The sequence below is a fragment of the Brassica napus genome, chromosome C7 (assembly GCF_020379485.1).
Source record: "Brassica napus cultivar Da-Ae chromosome C7, Da-Ae, whole genome shotgun sequence".
NCBI lineage: Eukaryota > Viridiplantae > Streptophyta > Magnoliopsida > Brassicales > Brassicaceae > Brassica > Brassica napus.
In genome coordinates this window covers 53,147,299-53,169,550 of record NC_063450.1, presented here as the reverse complement: position 1 = coordinate 53,169,550, position 22,252 = coordinate 53,147,299, and the positions used below count along the sequence as shown (strand labels likewise).

The following is a 22,252-nucleotide window of genomic DNA, read 5'->3' as shown; positions in this document are numbered from 1 at the left end:
AAAAAAAAAAACTGAAACGAAAAAGTATTTCATATTAATGTTATATTTAAATTGCGACTTGATACTTAATTTAGTTTACACTTTCTGTAAATTAACTGTAAATTTGTAATGTTACAAAAAAACTGTAAATTTGTAAAATGAGTTTTTTTCTTCCTTTTTTGCAGAAAACTCTAATATAATACACAAATTCAAAACAAAATAACATACTTGCATTAAATATTAATGACTAGCTCATTTGATGTTGAATGGAGATTCAAGCATTCATCAAGCAGTAGTAGCAATAACATGCATTAACTCAACTTGCGTCGTATTTTCTTGATCAACTTGCGTCGTATATGTAAACACAACATCACACCATTCAACTGTTCCGTATATCTCCGATCTGTGTAGTCTTTCAAGTGAAATTTCAGCACACCAAACTAATGTTGTGTTTTGAACATTCTCAGTATGCACATCCTCTTTCCACAAAAACACCAACTTTCCACCATAATCTGCCAATCGATGATGATAAGTATTTCTAAATCTTCTATACCAAGGCAGTCTTCCTTCCAATCCCTTTACTCCTCTCCATAGTCTATCAATAAAGTCATACCAACAGAGATCTATGGAACTATAATAGTATAACACGTTCTCTGTCACACAATAATAAAACTGTCCCGAATCCCATCTCCATCCAGTAGTCAACTTTTGGTCTGCCACTCTCCATCTACCTTTATTCAGCTTAAAAGTCTCATATTTTGCCCTATCCATCACATAGACACTTCCTTCCAATGATGCGCTTTTGTATCCAAATCTTCCGTCTATATCTTCGCCAGGACTCGGTACAAACTCCCAAGTTTGGGTTTTGGTATCGTACACCTCCATCCAGTTTGTATAATCAAGATTTTTGGATCCTCCTACCACATAAATTTTTCCATCAAGAACGCTAGCAGAAGGAGACACCCTAGCCACATGCATGCTTGGAGCCTTACACCATGTGTGATAGTGAGAGTCCATGACGAAGACGCCAGACGAAGAAACGCCATCTATACTTCCACCAATGGCATATATATCAGAGCCAACTGCAGCAACAACTGACATGGCCGAGGGAGGAGAATCTAAAGATGGAATTGGAACTAATTTATAGCCACCTAATTTATTCGTTTGGGAGTTATCATCGACGGTTTGATAAGGGTTCCGGTATAAAGTGAACCAATGTGTGTTCTCGTCATTTTGGAATTGAAACCATACATATAGACAACTCTCGGTGCGAGCTAAAAGTGAACGCGTCTTACAAAGCTCTGGCGAATTAATGAGAGAGCGGAAGCTCTTGGAGACAAGGGTGAGAGTCGGATAGTACAATCTTGGGACGCGGGCCAAGCAGCTCAATATCAACTCGTTAGGAAGCATCAGCAACGTTAGAACAGGTGGAACTTCAACCTTCATGGGGTCGGTGGACATAGTTGTAGACGACATTAACAAATTTTCTTATTGATTTATGTGATTTATTAAAGTTTTGTGCTAAACTGTAGATTTAATATACTTTTTTATACATTGTTTTTGGGCTATTTATGGACAGAAATCTTTGTTGGTTAAATGTTGTTAACATAAATCTTATTAATTATTGAATTTATGTACTACAGATTACATGCATAAAATTATTTATTGGTAAAAAAATTATTGGTTAAATCTTATTAACATAAATCTTTTCCTTTTTTGTTAATTTTTTTTTCATAACATAAATCTTATTAGTTATTGAATTTATATAATACAGATTACAGAGATGTGTTTGATGTCTTAGACAGAAACTCAACTCATATCCGACGTCATATGATGAATATAATAAGCAAGAGTTATGATCACTCTTGAAATCTGATAATTACGTTTTGGTTTTATGTATAAAGAGACATAACTAGATAAAAGAAGATCCATGAAAAAAAAAAACTAAATAAATTAGAATTAGATATAATGATATATAGAATGACATGGATGCTTACACGGCTTCACGGGAAGATGTCAATAAGAAGATTAAGAAGTATATAGTAATGCCGAAAGAGACATACGCGTGTTTGGAGCGTTGTGTTTGGTGTGGTGATGATGATCAAGTGATTAGCCCTTTGATTAGAATGATGCAAGAAACAAGTGTTATCACTTGTTTTATCTTGCGCACGGTGTTGTCGTTCTTGTCGTCGCCGAAAGGGTTACAAAGTACGAGTCATCATCAACACAAAGGTTGGGGCATTTTTATGAAGCTTGTGAAGAAAGAAATAGATCATCACCATCATGAGAAAGGCTTCTCCTGTCTCAAGCTTGAAGCTATGGAAACTGAAATAGGGAAGCTCGTTGTGACGAGTGACGACGACAAGGGAACATCAAAGAAGAGGAGAAAGATATTAGTGAGAAAGTAAGTGAATGGATTCAATGTTCATTGGTTAGAGCCAAAGAAGTAGAGTCAGCCATGGAAGAGGTTGAAGAGAGACTTGAAGGATTGTTCAAGGTGATGATACAAGCTAGAGTCTCTCTTCAAAACATCCTATCCACTTAAATCAATATGGGACCAGATACGAGTTTATATTGCTCTGAATAAAGATGGATCGTTTGGTTTTGAAGTCTTGATTCGTCTTTGTTTTTTTCTCCATTTGTTTGTTGATAGAGAATTTATACATGCATCCATGTATTAGATGATGTGTGTTTGTTGTAAGTTTGAAACTCGTCCAGGTTTGAACAAACTCATCTTGTAAAGTTTTATGTAATATCTATAATTTTAAAGCCTAAAAAGAGGGATGTAAAGAGAGAGACGAACGCATAATTAAGCACTAGTTTTATGTCTAGAGTATGATAATGATAATTAGTATATTTTGCATATAAATCAATTTATGAGTCTCAGAATATTTTTAAATAATCAAAGGTGTTAAAAAGTAATGTTAAAACAAATACTTTTTATTCATTAATTAGTTGATCATAGTTTATAGTTTTGGTGGCGGAAGTGGCGGAATACATACACAATGACAACTGCCTCTAATACATATGGTTCCGCAAGGTTTCTTACAAGAACCAACCGTTTGTGGGCAGCTTGGAAACTTGAAGATCCATTAACGGCAAAGACTTTTCTTCTTGTAACGTACGTTTCGCCTCAACAATCTGAACAGTGACGGCTATCACCACTGCAACAATAAAGATAAGTAACACAATCTAATTATTTACGATCATAAATAATAAAGAAAATTGTATAAAGTTTAGAGGTGAAGCTTTAGAGTTTCCCATATTATATAAAATTTTGTACTTACCAGTAAAAGCTAAAAGGACAACAAAAGCAAACTTGAATGAACCCATCACTGCAGGAAATTGTGTTCGTTTCGACAACGGCAATATATATGTTCTCGACAATGTAGTATAACGTGTTTTTTTTTTTGAAAATAAAAATAATGTAGTATAACGTTTTTATAGAACAGAAAATGTGATAAGATCAAACTTTTAATATATGGTAAGAAAAAAAATCTGAAATATTAAAGATTAAATCCTTAAAGTTTTATAGAACAGAAATGTAATAAGATCAAACTTTCTATACATGGTAAGAAAAAAATTTATCATATTGTAATTAAATCTGCTAGAATGAAGTAAATTTATGGCAAAAGAAAAATAAATTTATCAAATTTTAATTAATATGTTTACATGAAATAAATCTGTGGTCAAAAGAAAAATAAATCTAGCAATCTTAACTAAATCTGTCAAATTGAAGTAAATCTGTGACCAAAGATAAATAATCTATCGATAATGTATAAATCTATCAAAATTTAATAAGTTTGTGGTCAGAAAAAATTAAATCTGTCAAATCATCATTAAATTTGTTGTAATGAAATAAGTTTGTGACAAAAACATGACATATTTGTTTAAGCAAGCCTTTCTAATTTAAGTAAATCTGTGACTAAAGAGAAATAAATATGTCAAAAAAAACTTGTGACTACATAAATATTTTTTTTTTAAAAACTGTATAATGGAAAAATCGTAAATACTATTTTTTGTAACAAAGAAAATAAAGGCAAGATAGGTATAAAAACAAACTAGTAACTACAATAAAATGAGAGTTAATCAATTTATTAGTGTCATAATCTTTTGAAATAATCAAAAGTGTTAAAAGCAATGTTAAAACATAATTTTTTATTCATATTAGTTGATCATAGTTTATGGTTTTGGTGGCCGATGGCATACACAACCACAAGTGGTAGCAAAACATAAGGAATGGCAACCATCCGGACAAAATTTAACCACCAGCTTGGAAACTTGATGATCCAATACCGGCAGAGACTTTTCTTCTTGTAACATACGTTTCGCCTCACCAATCTGAACTGTTACGGATATCACCACTGCAGTACAAGATGTAATAAACATAAGTACTAGAATCTAAATGTTTACGTTCATAAATAATATAAAATCTGTCTATAGTTTAGAAGTGAAGCTTTTGAGTTTCCCATATTATACAGAAATTTGAAATTACCAGTAAGAACTAAAAGGACGATGAAAGCAGACTTGAATGAACCCATCACTGCAGAAAATTGTGTGTTTTTTTAGACAACAACAAGGTGAGTAGATATATGTTATGGACAATGTATAACATTTTTATAGAATGGTAAAATAATAAAAAAAATTCTGAAAGATCAAATCTCTTAAAAGGAATAGTTGACTATATATATATAATAATATAAACTAAGAAACGGTTCAGGGCAAAACAAGGTTTTCTTAGCTTTGTAACTGCTAAAACTTAAAAACAAAGCTAAATTATTATATATTCTATAGAAACGTTTATAATAGCTTTGTAACGGCTAAAAACAAATCTGTATTTATTATATATTTACACCTGGTTTATAAAGAACAAACAGTTATTCGATTCTAGTCAACTGCAAGTTTTCCTTCTTTTTAAAAATTTGATGTCATTTTGTATTACAAAATATTATAAACTGACTCATATGAGACGTCAATACTCCGTTTAAATTATGAGTTGATGTATGAAATTTAAATAATTTTTGAGTTAATGTATGTTTTATCATATATGATCAGTATATGTAATGTAAATTGGGACCGCAAAATAGTGTTGACGTCGGAACTGACGTTTCCCCGTCTATCTGTGTAACAGTGTTTAAGGTTTACAGAGAACTGTATGGAAGAACTTCAAATGTTGACAGCCAATATATGTTTACTCGTTGCGCATAAAAGATCAGTTGAGCGCACTACATCAATACCCATTGTATACCATTTTACAACAGTTAACAAAAAGGTCTCCTTTCTTTTCTTCCGTTAACCATTTATACCATCCCCTTTTGTGAAACATTACAACTTCTTTTTGTAGCCACGTGTCATCACTAGGATGATTCTTAGAATTATTAGAAAAATATGTTGGTCCATCTAATTATATAATAAGTTTTTTATTAAACTAACCATAAATTCATTATTAATGTCATTTATTATTTCCTTAAATAAAGATTACGGAATTGCCTAATGTGGCTAAAGTATATATGACAATTAATGATTTTGAATAATAAAGATCTGATAAAAAAATAATGTATCTTCTATCAAATTTGTTTAATTTTAAACTATTAAAATAATTTAAAAAAATCACAATAACCATATTATAAAAAATTTAGATTTTTCTGTATATGTTATATTTTGAATTTCAAAAAATGACTATAAATTACTAAAACTGTTAAAAGTCTCACATTCAAATTTTGCGATCCATGGTTTAAAATTTTTGTTATGACAAAATAAAAATGATTACAAAATCATATAAATAAAAATCTAACTTAATTAATCATTAAGATTTAAAATATAAATGTATATATATCATTCTAAATTAAACTATAAACCATATTGAATAAATAAATATTTTAATTTCAAAATTTACTTTGAATAATTATTTTTGATAAAAGTTTTGAACTAACATTGATAATTTTTTTTAAATTATAAATTACTAAAATTATTAATCCCACAATGAAAATTTTGTTATCAGTAATTTAAAGTTTTTGCTATTAAAAATACACATGATCAAAAAAACATATGAGTAGAAAGCATCATTTAATAGACATTAATATTAAAAATATAATATGTATGTTAATATCATTTAAATTTAATTACATATCCTATCAAATTTTAAAAAAAATTGTTTGGATTAATAAATTTGATTTATACATTCGCACTAATTTAATTATATATGTAATAGTTACTGAGTTTTAATTATTCAATATATATTTATTATTTCATAATATGTAAGAACATATAATACATAAAATAATTTTTATATATAATGTTTATCTCGCGCAAGGCGCGGGTCTTAATCTAGTACTAGTGGTATTAGTAAAGAAAATATGTTCAAAAATATGAAAATACTAGTGGTATTAGTAAAGAAAATATGTTCAAAAATATGAAAATGAAAATATTTTGGAAGAGAATGATATTTTTTCGATCCATTTGATAGTGTTTAGCGAATGTAGTACATTACTTTGTTTTGAAGTTGTTTAGTTCAAAGTGGAATAGCATAAGTGGTTTTGACTAATCGATTCAATAAAAGTAGAATAAATAGCTGATAGTCGTAACAAAGCTAATTTAGTTGGAATTTAACATGAAGTAAAGTTGATGTTTTATTCAGGGAACATACTTATACAGTTAAGTACCAATGATAGATTGTTGAAATCAATGATAGATTGTTGTGTATTGAGCCTATAGATGTAGACTTGGAGTGTGCACCGTGGATTCGCTCCTGAAGGTCTTGTTTAGTGTGAGAACTCAAAAGAAAGAAGTGGTTCATTATTAATTCTTTGGTTATTTGTGTGAGTTCAAATTTAAAATCAATATAAGATGTTATAGCTATGTCTTATAGATGGTGAATTTAAGTTATCGATTTTCTTGACTTCTTGTAACATTTTGTTTAGAGGATCATTTATTCAGAAGGTTTGTTGTTTTGATGAATGTTTGTTTACGTTAGATTGTTAATTTTTATCAGAATTATCTCTAATAATTTTTATTTAGTGTGGATTTGTAAGAGAGCATTATATATGTTTTTAATTGACGTTACATTTTATTAATAATATAACTGTGATTTACATTTTGTTCAGGATTCTTATTTATATTTGTACTATTTATTTCAAAGTTTTCTTAGGGTGCTTAGTTTTTAAACCAATTGAATCATATAATGAAGCTTCTGCTAATTTAACTTATATTTGTTTAAGCATTTCGATTTTTTTTTCTGTAGACGTTGGATGATTTATATAGACTGTATTTTTATATATCTAGTTACGTAATGAACTGGGATGGTAGGAGAGTTATAATATAGTCCTTAGTTGGGGATTAGGGACACATGAGCATTGCTTGTAGATATACGAATTAAAAAAAAATATTAATTTCTGGTGCATTTGATATTGTTGATATAGAATTTAGAGACCTAACATATAAAAGAATTTTATGAGTGCATGTTTGATGGAAAACCTCTGGTTTATGCTATTCGATTAGGAGACCCCACACTTGTACGTCAAGTAAAGGCATTTCCGACTGACTCTCCTCGAGCCTATCTCTAAAGATTCTTACTAATGCAAGCGATGCAATAATTATTTTTTTCTTTCTGTAAATTGTTTTAGTGTTTGTATGTATGGATGACTGAGAAGTTAATGTCTATTATGGTGGAAGCTTAAACTGAAACTGAAACTTTATAGGGAAACTCTAATACATAAGGGAGAAATAATCTTTGACCCAAAAAAAGGGAGAAATAATCATTTTTAAAAAAGGTAAAGACCGGAAATGTTGTTTGCTTATCTTTGAGAAATGTAAAGGACAAACTGTTCCGGTCTTGTAAAGTAGTAACAATTGTTGTATAGATGGTCCATGTTGAGGATGTCACAACTTGGTGGGGTTGGAGCCTTCCCATGTTGGTTAGATATCAGGTATTCATAGGAATACTATAGACACTTAGACATAAACTCACACACACTTAGACAAAAGTAGTTTGTGTGATTCAAACCTCATCGATGGAGCGTTAGTTATCACCAATCTGTGAATACTTGCTCTGAAAATTCTTTTGAGTTTGCCATCGAGGATTATAGGAGGGTGCAAGACTTGCAGATGGATGACTTGGTGTGTGGTAGGAGCTGTTCTGCTCTCCATATTTCCCCCAAGAAGACGCGGATGAGCTCTGCATTATACTACATTTTATAAGACTTGCAAGTGATGGCTTGTTCGAACGTACTAATGAAAGCTACATGACTACGGAACTTATAAATCCAAGACATGTGGATGCTTATTGTTAAAAAGATTTGCATTGATAAAATAAATAACAACCACCACGTCACTGAGTATTTTTTTAAAAAAAGGGAAATAGATGCTTATTGTCAGGTTCTCACAGGGGACTCATTCTACACGTGCTTTCTTCGGGGCATTTTTTCCAGAACAACTTGTTCTTTCGCTGCTGTTAAACGCCCGGGAAGTGAAACATCAGATGTAGTTGCTTGCTCTTCAACTTTGCAAGTGTTAGCAAGTCTGGCATCTGATCCCGGTGTCACAGCTTCAGGGACTTGTACACCTTCATGTTATCAACACAACAAAGTCAGTCACCATTTATTTTTATAACCAGTAAATCCACATTAGGAGAAGTTACTAATACTCACAGGAAAGGTTGGCATAGGTGCAAGCTCTCGTGCAGGAAATATGAAGGAAATGGTAAAGGTTTGGTGGTTTGCAGTAAAATTGAAGTCTTTTAATCTGAGCTGGAAGGTATAGGTACTCCCAACAATATCAGCCAGTGATCGAGGCAGGTCAGTGTCAACCTGAGCATTAACATATCCCCTGCAAACCGGTCAAACCCATTATATATGAATCACTTTGCACAAGTAATAATAGACGCTGATATTTAGAGGTTTATTATAGGTCATACCACAATCTGTGCAGCCTCAGAAGCTTCAATGCCAGTCATTTTAGTCACCTTCATATCAAAGCCAAGGAAAGCCGATGTGCCAGTGTCGTCTAACACAGAAAGTATCGCCATGTACCTGTCGTAAGGGAAATAATATTTGGTTTTTGCTTCCAATACACAGAAATTCAAAGTTAAAAATTACTTACCTGAGTTCAGCCACATCATTAGTTTTATTGCAGGCGACACATGTGAAGAAAGATTCCTCTCGGACGAGTTTCTTTGACCACCCGAAGCAGCCAATATAACACCAACCCTCATCTTTCTGAATCGCGGTTACTACAGAGAAACTCAATGATCTGTCAAGTTTAGGAGAAGAACACAATTCTGAATTATATTCTCAAAGAGTCCTAAATTTGAATATAACAGAATTTACCTGAGGATCAGCAGTGATAATAAAACATTTAAAAAGCTACATTTGTCTTCTACCCTGGGTTTTAAATAGCGATTTTGAGGATTGTGCTTGTGGAGAAGAGGTACAGAAAGTTTTCAAATACTCGTAGAGCCGTCAAACCGTAGATGCTTTCGACGTGAATCTTTTGAACGACGTTGAAGTGAACAACTGAGGTTGCATCATTCACCACTCCTTCTCCAAGGACTAAGCTGTGTAGCAATGGAGTCTCATCTTGATGGAGAATATGTAATGTTAACATGGATATTGTAAAATCTTGTAAACATACAAGCTTGAGAAGAAGAAATCTCATGACAGAGATACTCTTTTAAAAAATCAAGAACCTGTAGAGTGCAAACAGTATCAGTTGATGAGAATATGGTTCGGATGGCTGAATCAAGAAAAGAAAACATTCACTCTCAAAACCATCTAAAACAATAAGATAAAAAATAAATAAATGCTGCAGATAAAAGACAATATAAGGTCTCACCAAGATAGTCTCGAGCAGTCAATCCCTTGAATCCCAACTTGGGAAACAACCACCAAGTGCCTGGTTCAGATGATGATTTAAAGTTTGCATCATCATGGTCGTCAGTCAAGGCATACAAGTTTGAAGAATGTAAAAAGGATTTTTACCAAACGAAATAATGGTAGTAGAGATGAAAACACCAATCACACCAAAGGACAGGATGGTTAAAAAGCTGTAAAAAAGGTTTGAGTTGCTGTGGGATGCGAAGAGGTCGATTGAATGAATGCTTCCCAGTGGAAATGGTGTGGTGGGTTAATCATGCAAAAACTCAGAGTCAATCACGGATTAATGGAAGTTTGAGACCCTACGGAGGAGATCGGAACGGCGATTTAGTTTCTGGAGTTTTCATCGGGTAGTCTACGTAGGTCGCTAGCAAAGAAGAAGAAACCTAAAATTAGTGAGCTTGTCATAATATTTCTAAGGATTGACCTTATCATAATGTTTCAAGAGGCCCAGTCATAAGTTGTAAAAATAGCCTAGTCCAAATAGCGGATGAGATAACCGGAATAAGAAAAATAAATTCAGACAAGGCAGATGGTTTGGCGAGGCGATACGTGGCGAAAAAAGTCCCACTCTTTTTGAGAACGTGGAGGAAAGAGGAGAGATCATAGTCTACTTTATTGTATAAGATTTTGAGTATGATTGTTAGATGTTAGATTAACTAGGAGTAAATTAAACGGAGGAAATGAGAGTAAAATTATTAACGTAACTGAGAGAAAAACATAATATAAAGAAAATAGGGGTGTTCAATCCGGATATCGGTTCGGTTTAGGTTCGGTTTTTTCGGTTTTCGGTATTTCGGTTAGTAAAATATAACTACCATTCTAAATCCATATTTACTTCGGTTCGGTTCGGTTTATATACCGTCGGTTTTCGGTTTATTCGGTTTTATACCAAAAAACATAATTATTTAGTTTGAGATCATATTATATGAATTTTAGAGTCATATTGTCAACAGAGTCATTAATTAAAAATATATTACATGTTCAAATAAATGAACAAAAAAGTAAAAATGCTTCTACCATCAAATAAAATAATCAAATCTATAACTAAAATCAAAGCTTGAAATTTTGAAAATAAAAATATGAAACAAAACAGAAACATGAAAGAAAAGTTTTTCCACTCTTCCATATTTAGTGTTCAATAAAGTCATGTTTTTTCAATCGAACACGAAACTCTGTTTGTTTACAGATAAGAAAAAAATTGTGAAACTTTTTCATTAATTATTGTCCATCAAATTTATAATCTTCATATTAATTTAGTGAAGACTAAAATAAAGCAAAAAGATCAAAAGAAGACTTAGAAAATAAGATGTCTGAATTGCGATGTATTGTTATTTAATCATAGTTCAAGTGTTTTACAAATTAAGGTTCTTTATTACTATAAAATTATGGTAATAGTTATTAACACAAATTTAACTTATGTAACAAATAGATTTTCATGTATTGTTATAAAATAGATATATATTTACATGTTTCTACTTTTAATCGGTTTTGTTCGGTTTATTCGGTTTAATCGGTTATATACCAAACCATATCCAAATCCTACGGTTTTTATAAAATTATATTCATTCGGTTTATATGGTATATACCAAAACCAAACCATATTATCTATTTCGGTTCGGTTCGGTTCGGTACGGTTCGGTTTTACCATATTGAACATGCCTAAAAGAAAACAAAAATAATAAAACAAAAATTAAAGTCAGCATTAATTGTTATTTCTCTGAGAGAACCAAGTGGTATATTTACCTTTGTTTACACAGTACCTAGCGTAATAATGATGAAATCTATTTTTACCTGACTGGCAAATTATGAGCTGAATTCAGAGTAACAGACTTTTTCACCAAAATATTATCGCCATTAATGCTATATCACACACTTTATTACTGATATATAGAATGACATGGATGCTTACATGGCATCATGGAAAGATGTGAGGAATAAGATCAAGAAGTGGGCTGCACTTCTTCTCTTTGGATATTAGTCTGGATCTTTCTATGAACCCGAAATATCCTCAGATTAATAATTAAAAAAAAATTAATAAGTATCCGATAATTTCGAAAGAGACAGACCCGTGTTTAGACCAATTTGAAAGATCATTTAACGTAGTTGAAGGTGTTGTATTTGGCGCCGTGGTGATGAATGATCAAGAGATTAATGATTTGAAAGTGCTTATTAGTTTAAGATATTTAAACTTTACAAATTATTTTAACTAAACATAGAAATTAAACTAGTTTCTGAATCTAGAAATTCGTAGTAATTTTATTACAATGAAAATTAATTTATCTCGTTTCAAATTTATTTATAACAAAAAAAAATCGAAATTATCTCAAATACATAAATAAAACAAGTCAATATTGACGGTTTTATCAAAAATTCAAAAGTCAATAGCCAATCGTCACACGTCTTACATTAAATAGCTTGATACCAAAAAAATCAGACTGGTTGAATAGTTAGTTCGATACCATCAATAAACCCGTTGACCTGATCAAATGACCCGCTCCGTGAACTTCCCTCTCCTCGGCCTCGCCGCCGCACTCTTCCTCTCACCTCTCCTCCTCGCCGTCTCAGGCAAACTCCCCGACGACCTCAAGCCAAACCGTCAGGAGGTTTACGGCGGAGGGAAGATATACGACATCAGCCACCGTTACACGCCGGAGATGCCGGCGTGGGAGTCTAAGGAGGGACTCTCGAACCACCTGAAACTGATCGCGAGCATGAAGAACGGATCATTCGCTAACGTGTCGGAGATGAAAATGTCTGTTCACTCGGGAACACACGTGGATGCTCCAGGCCACTTCATTGACGAGTATTACGACGCTGGTTTCGATTGCGATTCGCTTGACCTCCAAACACTAAACGGTGATCGTCTTTGCGTGTCTTTTTTCATATTAAAAAGATGTTTTTTAGTAAAAAATAATAATAATTTGAGTTCTGTTAATAGGTCCTGCTTTGTTGGTTGATGTTCCGAGAGACAAGAACATAACTGGTGAGTTTATGTCTGAAGATAATTTGAAGTTATGTTTTTTTTTTTTGTATAAATTTTTTTTTTTGGTCTAATTGAATTATATTAGCTGAGGTAATGGAATCACTTCATATTCCAAGGGGAGTTCGTCGTGTGCTCTTCAGAACATCCAACACTGACAAGTAAATCTACCATACTCAAATACTACTGTGAAGATATGTCAAAGTTTACTCTCTCCTCTATTTTGAGTTTAATCTCATTCCTGTGGATTTTTGATCAGGCGGCTTATGTTTAAGAAAGAGTTCGATTCAAGCTTTTCTGGATTCATGACTGATGGGGCCAAGTGGTTGGTTGAGAACACAGACATCAAACTTGTTGGTAAGAGATGTTTTTTAAGGTTATCATACATGTCTTGAGAGAATTTCTTAGCTTTATTATTACATTTACTGAAACCTGTTTTAATTCTGGATTGTGGAATCCAGGGCTTGATTATCTTTCCTTTGCTGCTTTTGATGAGTCACCTGCAACTCACAAGGTTATACTTAAAGGAAGGGTGAGTATATCTTTCTCTATTAAAAGTATCAAATACCTATACATTGCTTCTGTTTCTTGAAAACCGCCACTGCTTTGCTTAGGCTTCCCTGTGTCTTTTTTTTCTCTTGTGGACAAGAAACTGAGAGAGATAGTTGGCTTAGGCTAACAAGTGAGAAATTGGCATCATTTTCAGGATATAATCCCTGTCGAAGCTCTGAAGCTGGATGGTGTTGAGGCAGGAATGTACTCGCTTCATTGCTTACCGCTGAGATTGGTTGGAGCAGAAGGGGCACCAACCAGGTGCATTCTCATCAAGTGATTCAGTTCTTCTGTCTTCTTTTTAAGTTGGTCAGCCAACTGATCATAAATAATATGCTTATTACTTCCAAGATGCCACAATCATAAAGCAGTTGTGATAGATGAGATGATTCCAGTTGTAAAAGTAAACAATACCTTTATAGACTTATGTGTATGTTCGTATGTGTAATTCTGAAAGATATTGATAATAACTGAAACAATGTTGTAAACACATTAGCAGAGAATGCAACCATCATCCGCATTACACTGGAACATTCACATCAGTCTTACAACAAACAGTCCCGAGATTGCTGTCTGTAACAATAGCATTCCTCGAGGCCTTTTTATTGAATAAATAAATACAAAAGGTAAAAAAAAAACAACGCAGCTATTATTCAAGTGTATAATAGCACTTTCTTTAGGACAAAATAATAAAGAGATGGTCTTGTGATGTAGAAGGGGTTTGGGGCAGGTTTTAACAACAAATCCACAGGGAGAAAAGGAAACACTGTGTCTGTGTTTTGGTTGCTTTCCGTATATATGGAAAGAAACATGCAAGTCGCATCAAGCTTGCAAGAAGCTGGCGTACTTAGCACCAAGGAGAAGCCTCTGAATGCACAAGAGAGCGTTCTTGGTAACCTCGGCATTCTCATGGTTCATCAGTTTCATCACTCTCTCTTTCGCCTTGAGGTCTGTCACGATCACTCTCCCCGCTGGGTGGTACTGTATGAACTGCGAGATATCAAAGCATGCCACCGCCAATGATCTTGGATCAGTTGACGTGTCCAGGATTGTGAGGAGAACCCTGAGTATCTGCACAAACAAGTTTTTTTTAAACAAATGGTTAGGATTGTTTTGTAGTGTGATGGAATAAACAGAACTAGCCAATACCTGGAAGTCATTCTCCTCAAAGCAAGTGACATTCTCACGCCAGAAGTTGGCTTCTTTGTGCATTGGGTTCCAGTCAAGATGGCCAAGAAGAACCTCTTGCTTGTATTTGTCGAAGGAGCTCAGCTTCTTGATCTTGTCTTTTAGCCCTTCTTCTAGTTGGTTCAGTGCATCCAGCAAGTCCTTTAAAAAATTCAAGAGTTCAAACAGGTTTAACCATTGGCAATGCTTGCAACAAAGGCATATACTAAAATAACCAGATACTCTCAGCTATGTATTTAACTTGTCTAACCTCGTCACTCCATGCTTGTGTTTTCAGACTGTGGATGATATGTGGGAGTCCAAGATCAACCATCTGGGCACCAAATGTACCTTTTGGAAGCAAGTTCCTGAATGTCAATATGACCACCCTGACAACCTATAAGACAAAATACCGTTAGAGAAACATAACAAAAGCGCATCCCACAAAGACTATGCAAATTAATGAAAGAAATAGAAAAGATCCTGGTATTTGCAGACAGAGATTGTGAATGATCAACCAAACCATGTCATATAAAATTTAATTGCAGGACACTAATGGCCAAGTCACGCTAGAGAACATAGCTCACCTTTTCCTTGGTCGAGCTCTTAACCACTTCCGTGAGCCTTTGCATTGTCCTAGATGTGGCCAAGTACTCTATGGCGGGTTCAAAGTAGGAGAGAAGCCAGATGCACAGACATGTTTCGTAGAGAAGCTGTTGGTCGAGAGCATACCAATCACAAGAATTAGTCACTGAGACATATTGAATGAGAAACTGAACAGAACTATCAATGGTTACTAATTTCCACCAAAGACTTTGCATGATATGGAAACTGCAACACTTCTCTACAGCTTTAGTGGACACTTTTCACCTTAAAACTACTTCCACCAAGTAAAAAGTTACCTGGATAGACTGCTGAGTGGATGCAGGTGAGATAAGAGGGACAAGTAACTTAACCCCATCTGCCTGAACAAACGATGATCTGACAACAGGTTCCTTAAGCAGTGTCGACAGGCAGCTGATAGCAATTGGAGCACCACGAGTTGGATGAGAAGGTTGCCTCAACTGCATTTCAAGAACCATTACCATTTCAAAAACAATGCAACACCAACAGTAACTGAAGAAAACAAAGGGAAAAAGAAAAGAAGGCGTACCTGAGCACAAAGCCACTCCACCAACCCGTTGAGAACATCATCGATTGTAGTAATAGGTTTTTTAGAACCCGAAGCTTCTCCATTAGCAATAACACCAGCTTTTGGCCTAGCACTATATGTCCACAAGAGCAAGAGCCGCAAGGTAAATGAAATGTATGAGAGACATGTTTGATAAAGTATGATAAGGAGTATTGAATTACAATACAATACCTTATTATCCAGGCAAGGATCTTGCAGCTTTTTTCTTGAATAAACCAGTTTCCCTTCGACAGCAACCTGAAAGAGAGCATATCTTTTAGCACGCATCCTTTCAAAGACAAACAGCCAAAACCACAGATTCCCTTAGCAGAGTGTTACTGTGTTTCCACTTTCTTAGGAAGATTGCGAGTTGAAATATTAACAACAGATTCGATCCAATAAACGTGGGAAATAGTACTTTCCTAGACAAAATTACAGTCATAAAATAAAAGTATTGCATAGAGACTCACCTCAAGAAAGGCTCGTAAGTATCCTCATGTTCCAAAGTTTCATCATGGAATAACCGAGCTCGTGTTGGGTTAGCTGGCAAACAGGTTGATGTATTAATATGTAGTCCGTATCTAAAATGATGAAATGCAAAAAATATCTTCAGATTTTTAATTATTTAGTTACCAGAGAGCATTTCGTAAATCAAAGCCAAAACATATTCCACAGTTTCCTCCTTGAATATATCACGCAAGATGGTAACAAACAGATGAACATAAGCTGGACCATCCTGCAAACAACCACACACAAACATAAACAAACTTCAACCACTAATATTACAGAGAAACTATCTCGACTTTCTGTAAATTATTTTAAAAGAGTGGTAGAAGAGTTACTTCATCGAGCAACTGTGCCCTCGCACTTTCAGGTTTTTTATCAAAGCGCCTCAAGAGCTGGAGACCTGTAGCTGAAATGAGCTTCGTCGTCATGTAAGTCTCCCATGGAATATCCCTTTTCAACACCTTCACGGTAAAAAAAAAAAACAACAGAGATTATTAAAATTCTTTGTCAACATTTTAACAATTCAATCACACTTATAGACAGCATCTGATAGAAAAACACCAACCTGCTCCATAGACAGTTCTGCTTGATCCATGGTTAGTTGAGAAACTTAACTAACACCTCTTTAGATTGAAACTGATCCGAATCTCTCTACACAGAATGCATAAAAAAAATAATTAGGACAAAACAAAAAGGATCTTGTACCCAATTTTGTCATCATCCTGTCATAATTGACCTTTGTCTTTTTTCTTTTCAATCAACGAGAATGATGCAATTAACAATAACGATCTACACGAAATGTGAAGAATATAACAAGACGAAGAACTAAAACAGATCAAGTAGCAAACGCAATTCCAATCTCTTTTTTCAAAATCGATTGAATCAATCCGATCACTCGAGTATTGAGGAGACAACAATCAGAGGAGCAACATTGACCTGAAGGCAGCAAACGAGAAGGGAGAAGACAGTGAAAGATCTCTTCTTCTTCTTCTTCTTCTTCTTCTTTCTTCTGAAAAGATAAGGAGAGCTCGGATCTGAACCGTGGAAGTAGTTAATAGGACAATCAAAATAGTCAGACGCTGACAGTTTTTTTTTTTACTATTTGCTGTAAATTACAATATTACCCCTACTCCTACCCACTTATCACGGTCCTCGGGATTGGGCTGTTTTGAGTAGACATGTATGATGATGCTTTTTCTTGGGCTTGGGCCTGTTATGATATGGGAACATTTCCATGTTTTTTTATAGAATTAGAACAATTATATGATGTAATAAATCGTTTTTTTCTGTATACTTAAAATGGGATATTTGTTTTATTAGATACTTGATTTTTTTACTTAAGTTTTTTCATGTACGGTACATTTGTTTTTAGATCAGTTCTTGCAATTATTCAAGTAAACAAATGTAAGAAAATAAGTTAAACAACTTTGTTTTTTGCTAAGTTAAGCCATTTTGGTTTAAAATAAGAATTTCCAGAAAGAAAAAAATGGTTTTTTTTCATATAATGATTAGAAATGTAGATTTTCTTACTATATGTGTTGATATATATTATTTCATGTTACACTCTTGTCTATTTTAAGCATATGCTAATTATTTGGCCTGAAATCAATCCAATAAATATCCTTATACACTCATCTTATGCTGACAAAAAAAACACTCATCATATATCTCCAACTTTGACACATGTGATGGAAACTTAAAATCAATACTAAATTTAGACAAATTAAACAAAGATGAATTAACTATTTTTAGTTATTTTACAAATCATTTTAATATCCTACAACATTTTATTTTAAATGCTTAATAAGATTTCCTCAATTATTAAAGCATTTGAGTACTGTTTTGGTATATCAAAAGTTAAAATTGATATACAGCAGTTTAAAAGGAAAAAATAATAAAAATATAAGAAATAAATAGTGTAAAATAAATAACCACTTTTGGTTCAGATAACATTTTTTTACAAAATGTATTTGTCTAGATACCATAACAACAAGCATTTGAAAATCATCTTTATTATTGATATTAAAATTTGTATATTACATAAAAAGAACTTTTGTAAATATGTGCATTAGAGGGAAAAAAATTGTTTAGTTTTGATTAACATTTTGAAGTTGCTTACTAATAAAAGTTAATAATAATCATTTTCAGACCACTATTCTGAACCACCTTTTTTTGAAACACCTTCTGAACCTATAAATTTGTTTTTTTTCAGAACTAAAAGGTAATAGTTAATGAAAAAGGGCAAAACAAAGATAAGAATTATTTCAAGAGTTGAAGCACTATCATCATCACCAAACCAAAAGTTTGAAAGCTTTCAAAAGCATATAAATACATAACTCTCGAAAGTGTTGATATCATTGGTTCACTCATAGCCACTTCTCTCTTGTATCTCCTTGTTTTCTCCTCTAATCATCACATTTTCACAATGGTTTCAAGAAGAAAATCTGATCTACTTTCAAATTTACCTGATTGCCTTCTTGTTACAATCATATCTCTCTTGCCCTTCAAACAATCTGTTCAGACAAGTATTCTCGCCAGACGATGGAAGAATCTTTGTCTTGAAACAACAAACCTCGTATTCAAAGAATCTGAGTTTGTGAACCTATCTACTGATACAGAAACCATAAAGTCTAAGAGAAGTTTGTTTGTTAGCACTATGTGTCAATGGATCTCTAGCTTTACTGGTGAAGTCATTGAAAGTTTAGAGTTTTCTCTCTCTGAACCAGTGTCTTTCGAGAAAGCGATCGTATCTCTAACCGAATTTGCAGCCTCAAAACAAATAAAAAGTATAACTATTGATTTCTCAAGCCCTGCCTCAAGAAAAATTGATGTAATAGAGCATTTGGTCACGTTGATGCATTATCAAAATACTGAATTCGATATTACTCGTATCTTTTTCAATCTGATACATGTTAGGAACCTGACGATCTGCTCTTTTCTTATTCAGGTAGATTGGTCACTTTACCGTTAAACGTTGTGTATGTGCAACATTTGTTTGTTTTGTTACTTATCATTTGTTTTTTTTCTAAGTAGATGATCCAAGAGTGTGAAGATCCTATGGAAATGCATGATGCGATGGAAGCACGACATTTGGTGATGAGGACTAATCTGCATGCAAATGAGTTCGTGGGCATTACAATATTTCTTAATAGCTGTCCAGAACTGGAATCTCTCACGTTCCATATGGATACTACTGAGCGTATCGTGGTAAGTTTTATTTCTTGTATACATATCTAAATCCTCGAGTCAGTAAATCTGCATGCTATTTGTTTAAACGCTTTAATTGGATTTTGCAGAGAATTTCGATGCCATTAGATCCGAAAGTGTTTTGGCTGACCAACGACACGTATGAATGTTTGGAAAGGACACTTAAACTTGTGAAAATAAAAAACTTTCGTGGCGGCTCCAACGAGTTACATGTTCTGAAGTACCTGATCAGAAGGGGGCTCGTGATGGAACAGCTTGACCTTTATGAGGCAAAGGGATTGAACGATGATCAAAGGAGGTTGGTACTGACTGCAGCCGAGGAGGTTCAGAAGAATGTCGGGAGAGGTTCGAAGCATTTGAGAATTACTTTGCACAAGGCTTGATTGAAGCATTTTAGTGTTTTTCTAGTGAAAACTGGAAACTAATCTTTGCTAATTATGCCTATCAGCTAATATTAAGGATGGATATCTCAATGTTTTATACTTTTTTTTTTAACAACACTTTTATTAGTACTTTTATTTGTATATGAAAAATTAGTTGTTTGGTTTGGTTAGAAAATTTAATTGTTGTAGTTTTAGGTTTTTTTTTTTTTTTTCAGAACATTACCTTATCTTTAATAATATTAATTTGAGATTTTATAGTAAAAGTAAATTATATCACATTTTTAACTAAGCAAAAAAATAGTAAAATATAAATACAAATACACAACAAAATTTTGAATTCACTAAGTTTACCATATATTTCTAAGATCCTTCTATGTCATTTGAAAAAAAAAAATTGAAAATTTTTTTAGGGCAATTCTCTCAAATAGCTATTTTTAATTTTTTGTTACAAAAATAGTTCTAAGAAAATAAAATGACCAAAATAGTCCTATTTTATTTTAAAAAAATTAATATTTATTTTTTATTTCTAAAAATTTGAATTCATCCCAAAAACTCAACCCTTTAACTCTAAACCCTAAGTCTTAGATTAGTTAACCCTAAGGTTATAAATGCATATTTACCCTTCAATAAAATCTCTTTTGGTCATTTTCTTCCTTGAAAGTCTATTTTTGTGAAAATAAACTAAAAAAAGTTATTTAAGAGAATTTCTCAAAGTTGATCCAAAAAAAAAGGAATTTCTTAATTTAATTTTTTCCTATGATAGCACTAAAAAAATAATATCACAGAAATAGTTTGCAATAATCAAGATAGATTTTATTAAAGAGATAATAGACATTTATATTCTTTAAAATTAACTAATTTAGATTTATGATTTTTTTTTTTGATAATCCAGGTAATCCGAAGACTCCGGAAGGAACCCGACTAGCGCCTAAGTACACATCCGCAGAAGGTATCCTGGAGGGCGTCTTTTTCATCCCATTTTAATCGATGGTAGCCAGCGGGATTCGAATCCGGATCCGTATTGGGGCCAAAGCTCCCTCAAGACCACTGGACCGTCCTCGCTTGGTTAGACTTATGATTTAGATTGAGAGGGTGAAGTTTGAGTTTAGGATTTATAATAATAAATTTTAAGAAAATCTCAAAAAAAAAAACAAAGTGGATTTCGAATTTTTTTTTTTAAATAAAAAAATAAGTGAGAAATAAATTCAAAAAAGTTTTGAATATTTAATTAAGTTTTTGCAAAAAAAAATATCTATTTATATTTATATATTTATGTAGAGTAAGTGTATAATTGTCATTTACCAAACTTGTTTTGATCATTTTTTTTAATAAGTTCTTTTGGTAAAAAAATATCTTTTGCGTCTTTTTGGAGATTTACCCATAAATATATACTTAAGTTGTAATTAAACGATTTTAAATTGTTTTCTCTTGATATCAGGTCAATCCCTTTCCAAGATTATCAAATCACATGTTTTTTCTCGTCCAGTGCAATTAATCAATTCATGATTTATGTGCATTTACGTCTCATATAGTTGTAAATGTCTTTACACACTTCCTCGCTTGGTTTTCTCACTGTCATACAATACAAGTGAGCAGTTGTAGCCTGTAGGTTGATCCTGAAGCTTGCCCTTACGACTAAGATCGTGATGAAGAAAGCAGAGTCCATGGGAGAAACGAGACACTTAAAGAGATCCATCCAAAGGAGGACATTCACATATTCATAGTTTAATCCACGGGTGCAGTCCAAGCCTCTCAGCTGGTACTGAATGCAAAAGACTTCCATAAGAAAAGCTTACGGATGTCACCTAAGAGAACACTGTAGTGGCTGATATCAGTTTGGAAAACTCAGTGCTCATTATGCGTGGAGGATAACAATGTTAACTGGTTCTCTTTTGCACTCAGTAGCACATAGAGAACTCTTCGTAGAACTTATTGTTCAAAGCATCTCCATGCTTTCTCATAAGTCCAGGTGTACGTCTCCATTCTTTAAACCATTCATTTAGGACATTAGTTCGGCTGTTGACTCACTTAGAGCCATTGTCTTAATGGGCTTAGCTTCAAAGCCTGCAAATGAGGGGCTCAAGAAATGAGGGGCTTAACAAAGGATAGGGTAGTGAATGCCCTCTATTTCCCACACAATAAGAACATTTATTTACTTCTTTTGTTGTACTACTATGCGGAAAGAGGGTAAAGTATATAGTAGAGAGGAGATAAGGGATGATAGGTCAATCTTAAAAGTGGAGCGGTAGAGAGAAGATACCCCCAAAATCTTTGTCTGAGAACAAGACGTCCAAACCCCACTTCATTACTCAATTCAAAGAACTCAATACATTTTAAATTACTATATAGTAACAAATTCTAAAAACAGAATACTATTGAATATTTATTCCCTGCTAGCTTACCTTTTATTTCTTGTTGTGTTGTTTTGTCAAGT

The 22,252-nt window shown here is 33.2% G+C and overlaps 4 protein-coding genes and 1 pseudogene across 4 annotated transcripts; 3 read left to right on the top strand and 2 right to left on the bottom strand.

The window, feature by feature from the left end:
• Positions 1-215: 215 nt before the first annotated feature.
• On the bottom strand, positions 216-1,970 carry LOC111207608 (putative F-box/kelch-repeat protein At3g43710). Its single transcript, XM_022705811.2, has one exon. The coding sequence runs from the start codon at positions 1,453-1,455 to the stop codon at positions 265-267; it is 1,191 nt and encodes a 396-aa protein (XP_022561532.1). The 5' UTR covers positions 1,456-1,970; the 3' UTR covers positions 216-264.
• LOC111208150 lies at positions 1,551-4,338 on the top strand (annotated as a pseudogene).
• A 7,897-nt stretch (positions 4,339-12,235) lies between these two features.
• On the top strand, positions 12,236-13,873 carry LOC111207619 (cyclase-like protein 1). The gene is made up of 6 exons (XM_022705838.2): positions 12,236-12,707; positions 12,790-12,834; positions 12,920-12,992; positions 13,091-13,188; positions 13,293-13,363; positions 13,538-13,873. Exons 1-6 carry the CDS (start codon positions 12,338-12,340, stop codon positions 13,661-13,663), a joined length of 783 nt encoding a protein of 260 aa, XP_022561559.1. The 5' UTR covers positions 12,236-12,337; the 3' UTR covers positions 13,664-13,873.
• Positions 13,851-17,298, bottom strand: LOC111198000 (V-type proton ATPase subunit H). The gene is made up of 12 exons (XM_022705837.2): positions 17,165-17,298; positions 16,794-16,879; positions 16,564-16,689; positions 16,355-16,457; positions 16,192-16,264; positions 15,914-15,979; positions 15,704-15,815; positions 15,453-15,614; positions 15,138-15,263; positions 14,822-14,947; positions 14,533-14,712; positions 13,851-14,454 (listed from the first exon to the last, which is right to left on the bottom strand). The coding sequence occupies exons 2-12, from the start codon at positions 16,821-16,823 to the stop codon at positions 14,206-14,208; spliced, it is 1,353 nt and encodes a 450-aa protein (XP_022561558.2). The 5' UTR covers positions 16,824-16,879; positions 17,165-17,298; the 3' UTR covers positions 13,851-14,205.
• Positions 17,299-17,522: 224 nt separating this feature from the next.
• Positions 17,523-21,325, top strand: LOC111207772 (putative F-box/LRR-repeat protein At5g54820). The gene is made up of 3 exons (XM_022706116.2): positions 17,523-19,175; positions 19,262-19,435; positions 19,525-21,325. Exons 1-3 carry the CDS (start codon positions 18,654-18,656, stop codon positions 19,816-19,818), a joined length of 990 nt encoding a protein of 329 aa, XP_022561837.1. The 5' UTR covers positions 17,523-18,653; the 3' UTR covers positions 19,819-21,325.
• Positions 21,326-22,252: the final 927 nt, after the last annotated feature.

Coding starts and splice junctions, on each gene's coding strand:
- LOC111198000 (XM_022705837.2), bottom strand. CDS start 16,823: ATGGATCAAGCAGAACTGTCTATGGAGCAG. Junction 15,615..15,703: donor TGGAGTGGCTTTGTGCTCAG/GTACGCCTTCTT, acceptor CTTGAAATGCAG/TTGAGGCAACCTTCTCATCC. Junction 14,455..14,532: donor TTGAGGAGAATGACTTCCAG/GTATTGGCTAGT, acceptor TTGTTTGTGCAG/ATACTCAGGGTTCTCCTCAC.
- LOC111207608 (XM_022705811.2), bottom strand. CDS start 1,455: ATGTCGTCTACAACTATGTCCACCGACCCCATGAAGGTTGAAGTTCCA.
- LOC111207772 (XM_022706116.2), top strand. CDS start 18,654: ATGGTTTCAAGAAGAAAATCTGATCTACTTTCAAATTTACCTGATTGC. Junction 19,176..19,261: donor TCTGCTCTTTTCTTATTCAG/GTAGATTGGTCA, acceptor TTTTCTAAGTAG/ATGATCCAAGAGTGTGAAGA. Junction 19,436..19,524: donor ATACTACTGAGCGTATCGTG/GTAAGTTTTATT, acceptor TGGATTTTGCAG/AGAATTTCGATGCCATTAGA.
- LOC111207619 (XM_022705838.2), top strand. CDS start 12,338: ATGACCCGCTCCGTGAACTTCCCTCTCCTCGGCCTCGCCGCCGCACTC. Junction 12,993..13,090: donor AGAACATCCAACACTGACAA/GTAAATCTACCA, acceptor ATTTTTGATCAG/GCGGCTTATGTTTAAGAAAG. Junction 13,189..13,292: donor CACAGACATCAAACTTGTTG/GTAAGAGATGTT, acceptor TGTGGAATCCAG/GGCTTGATTATCTTTCCTTT.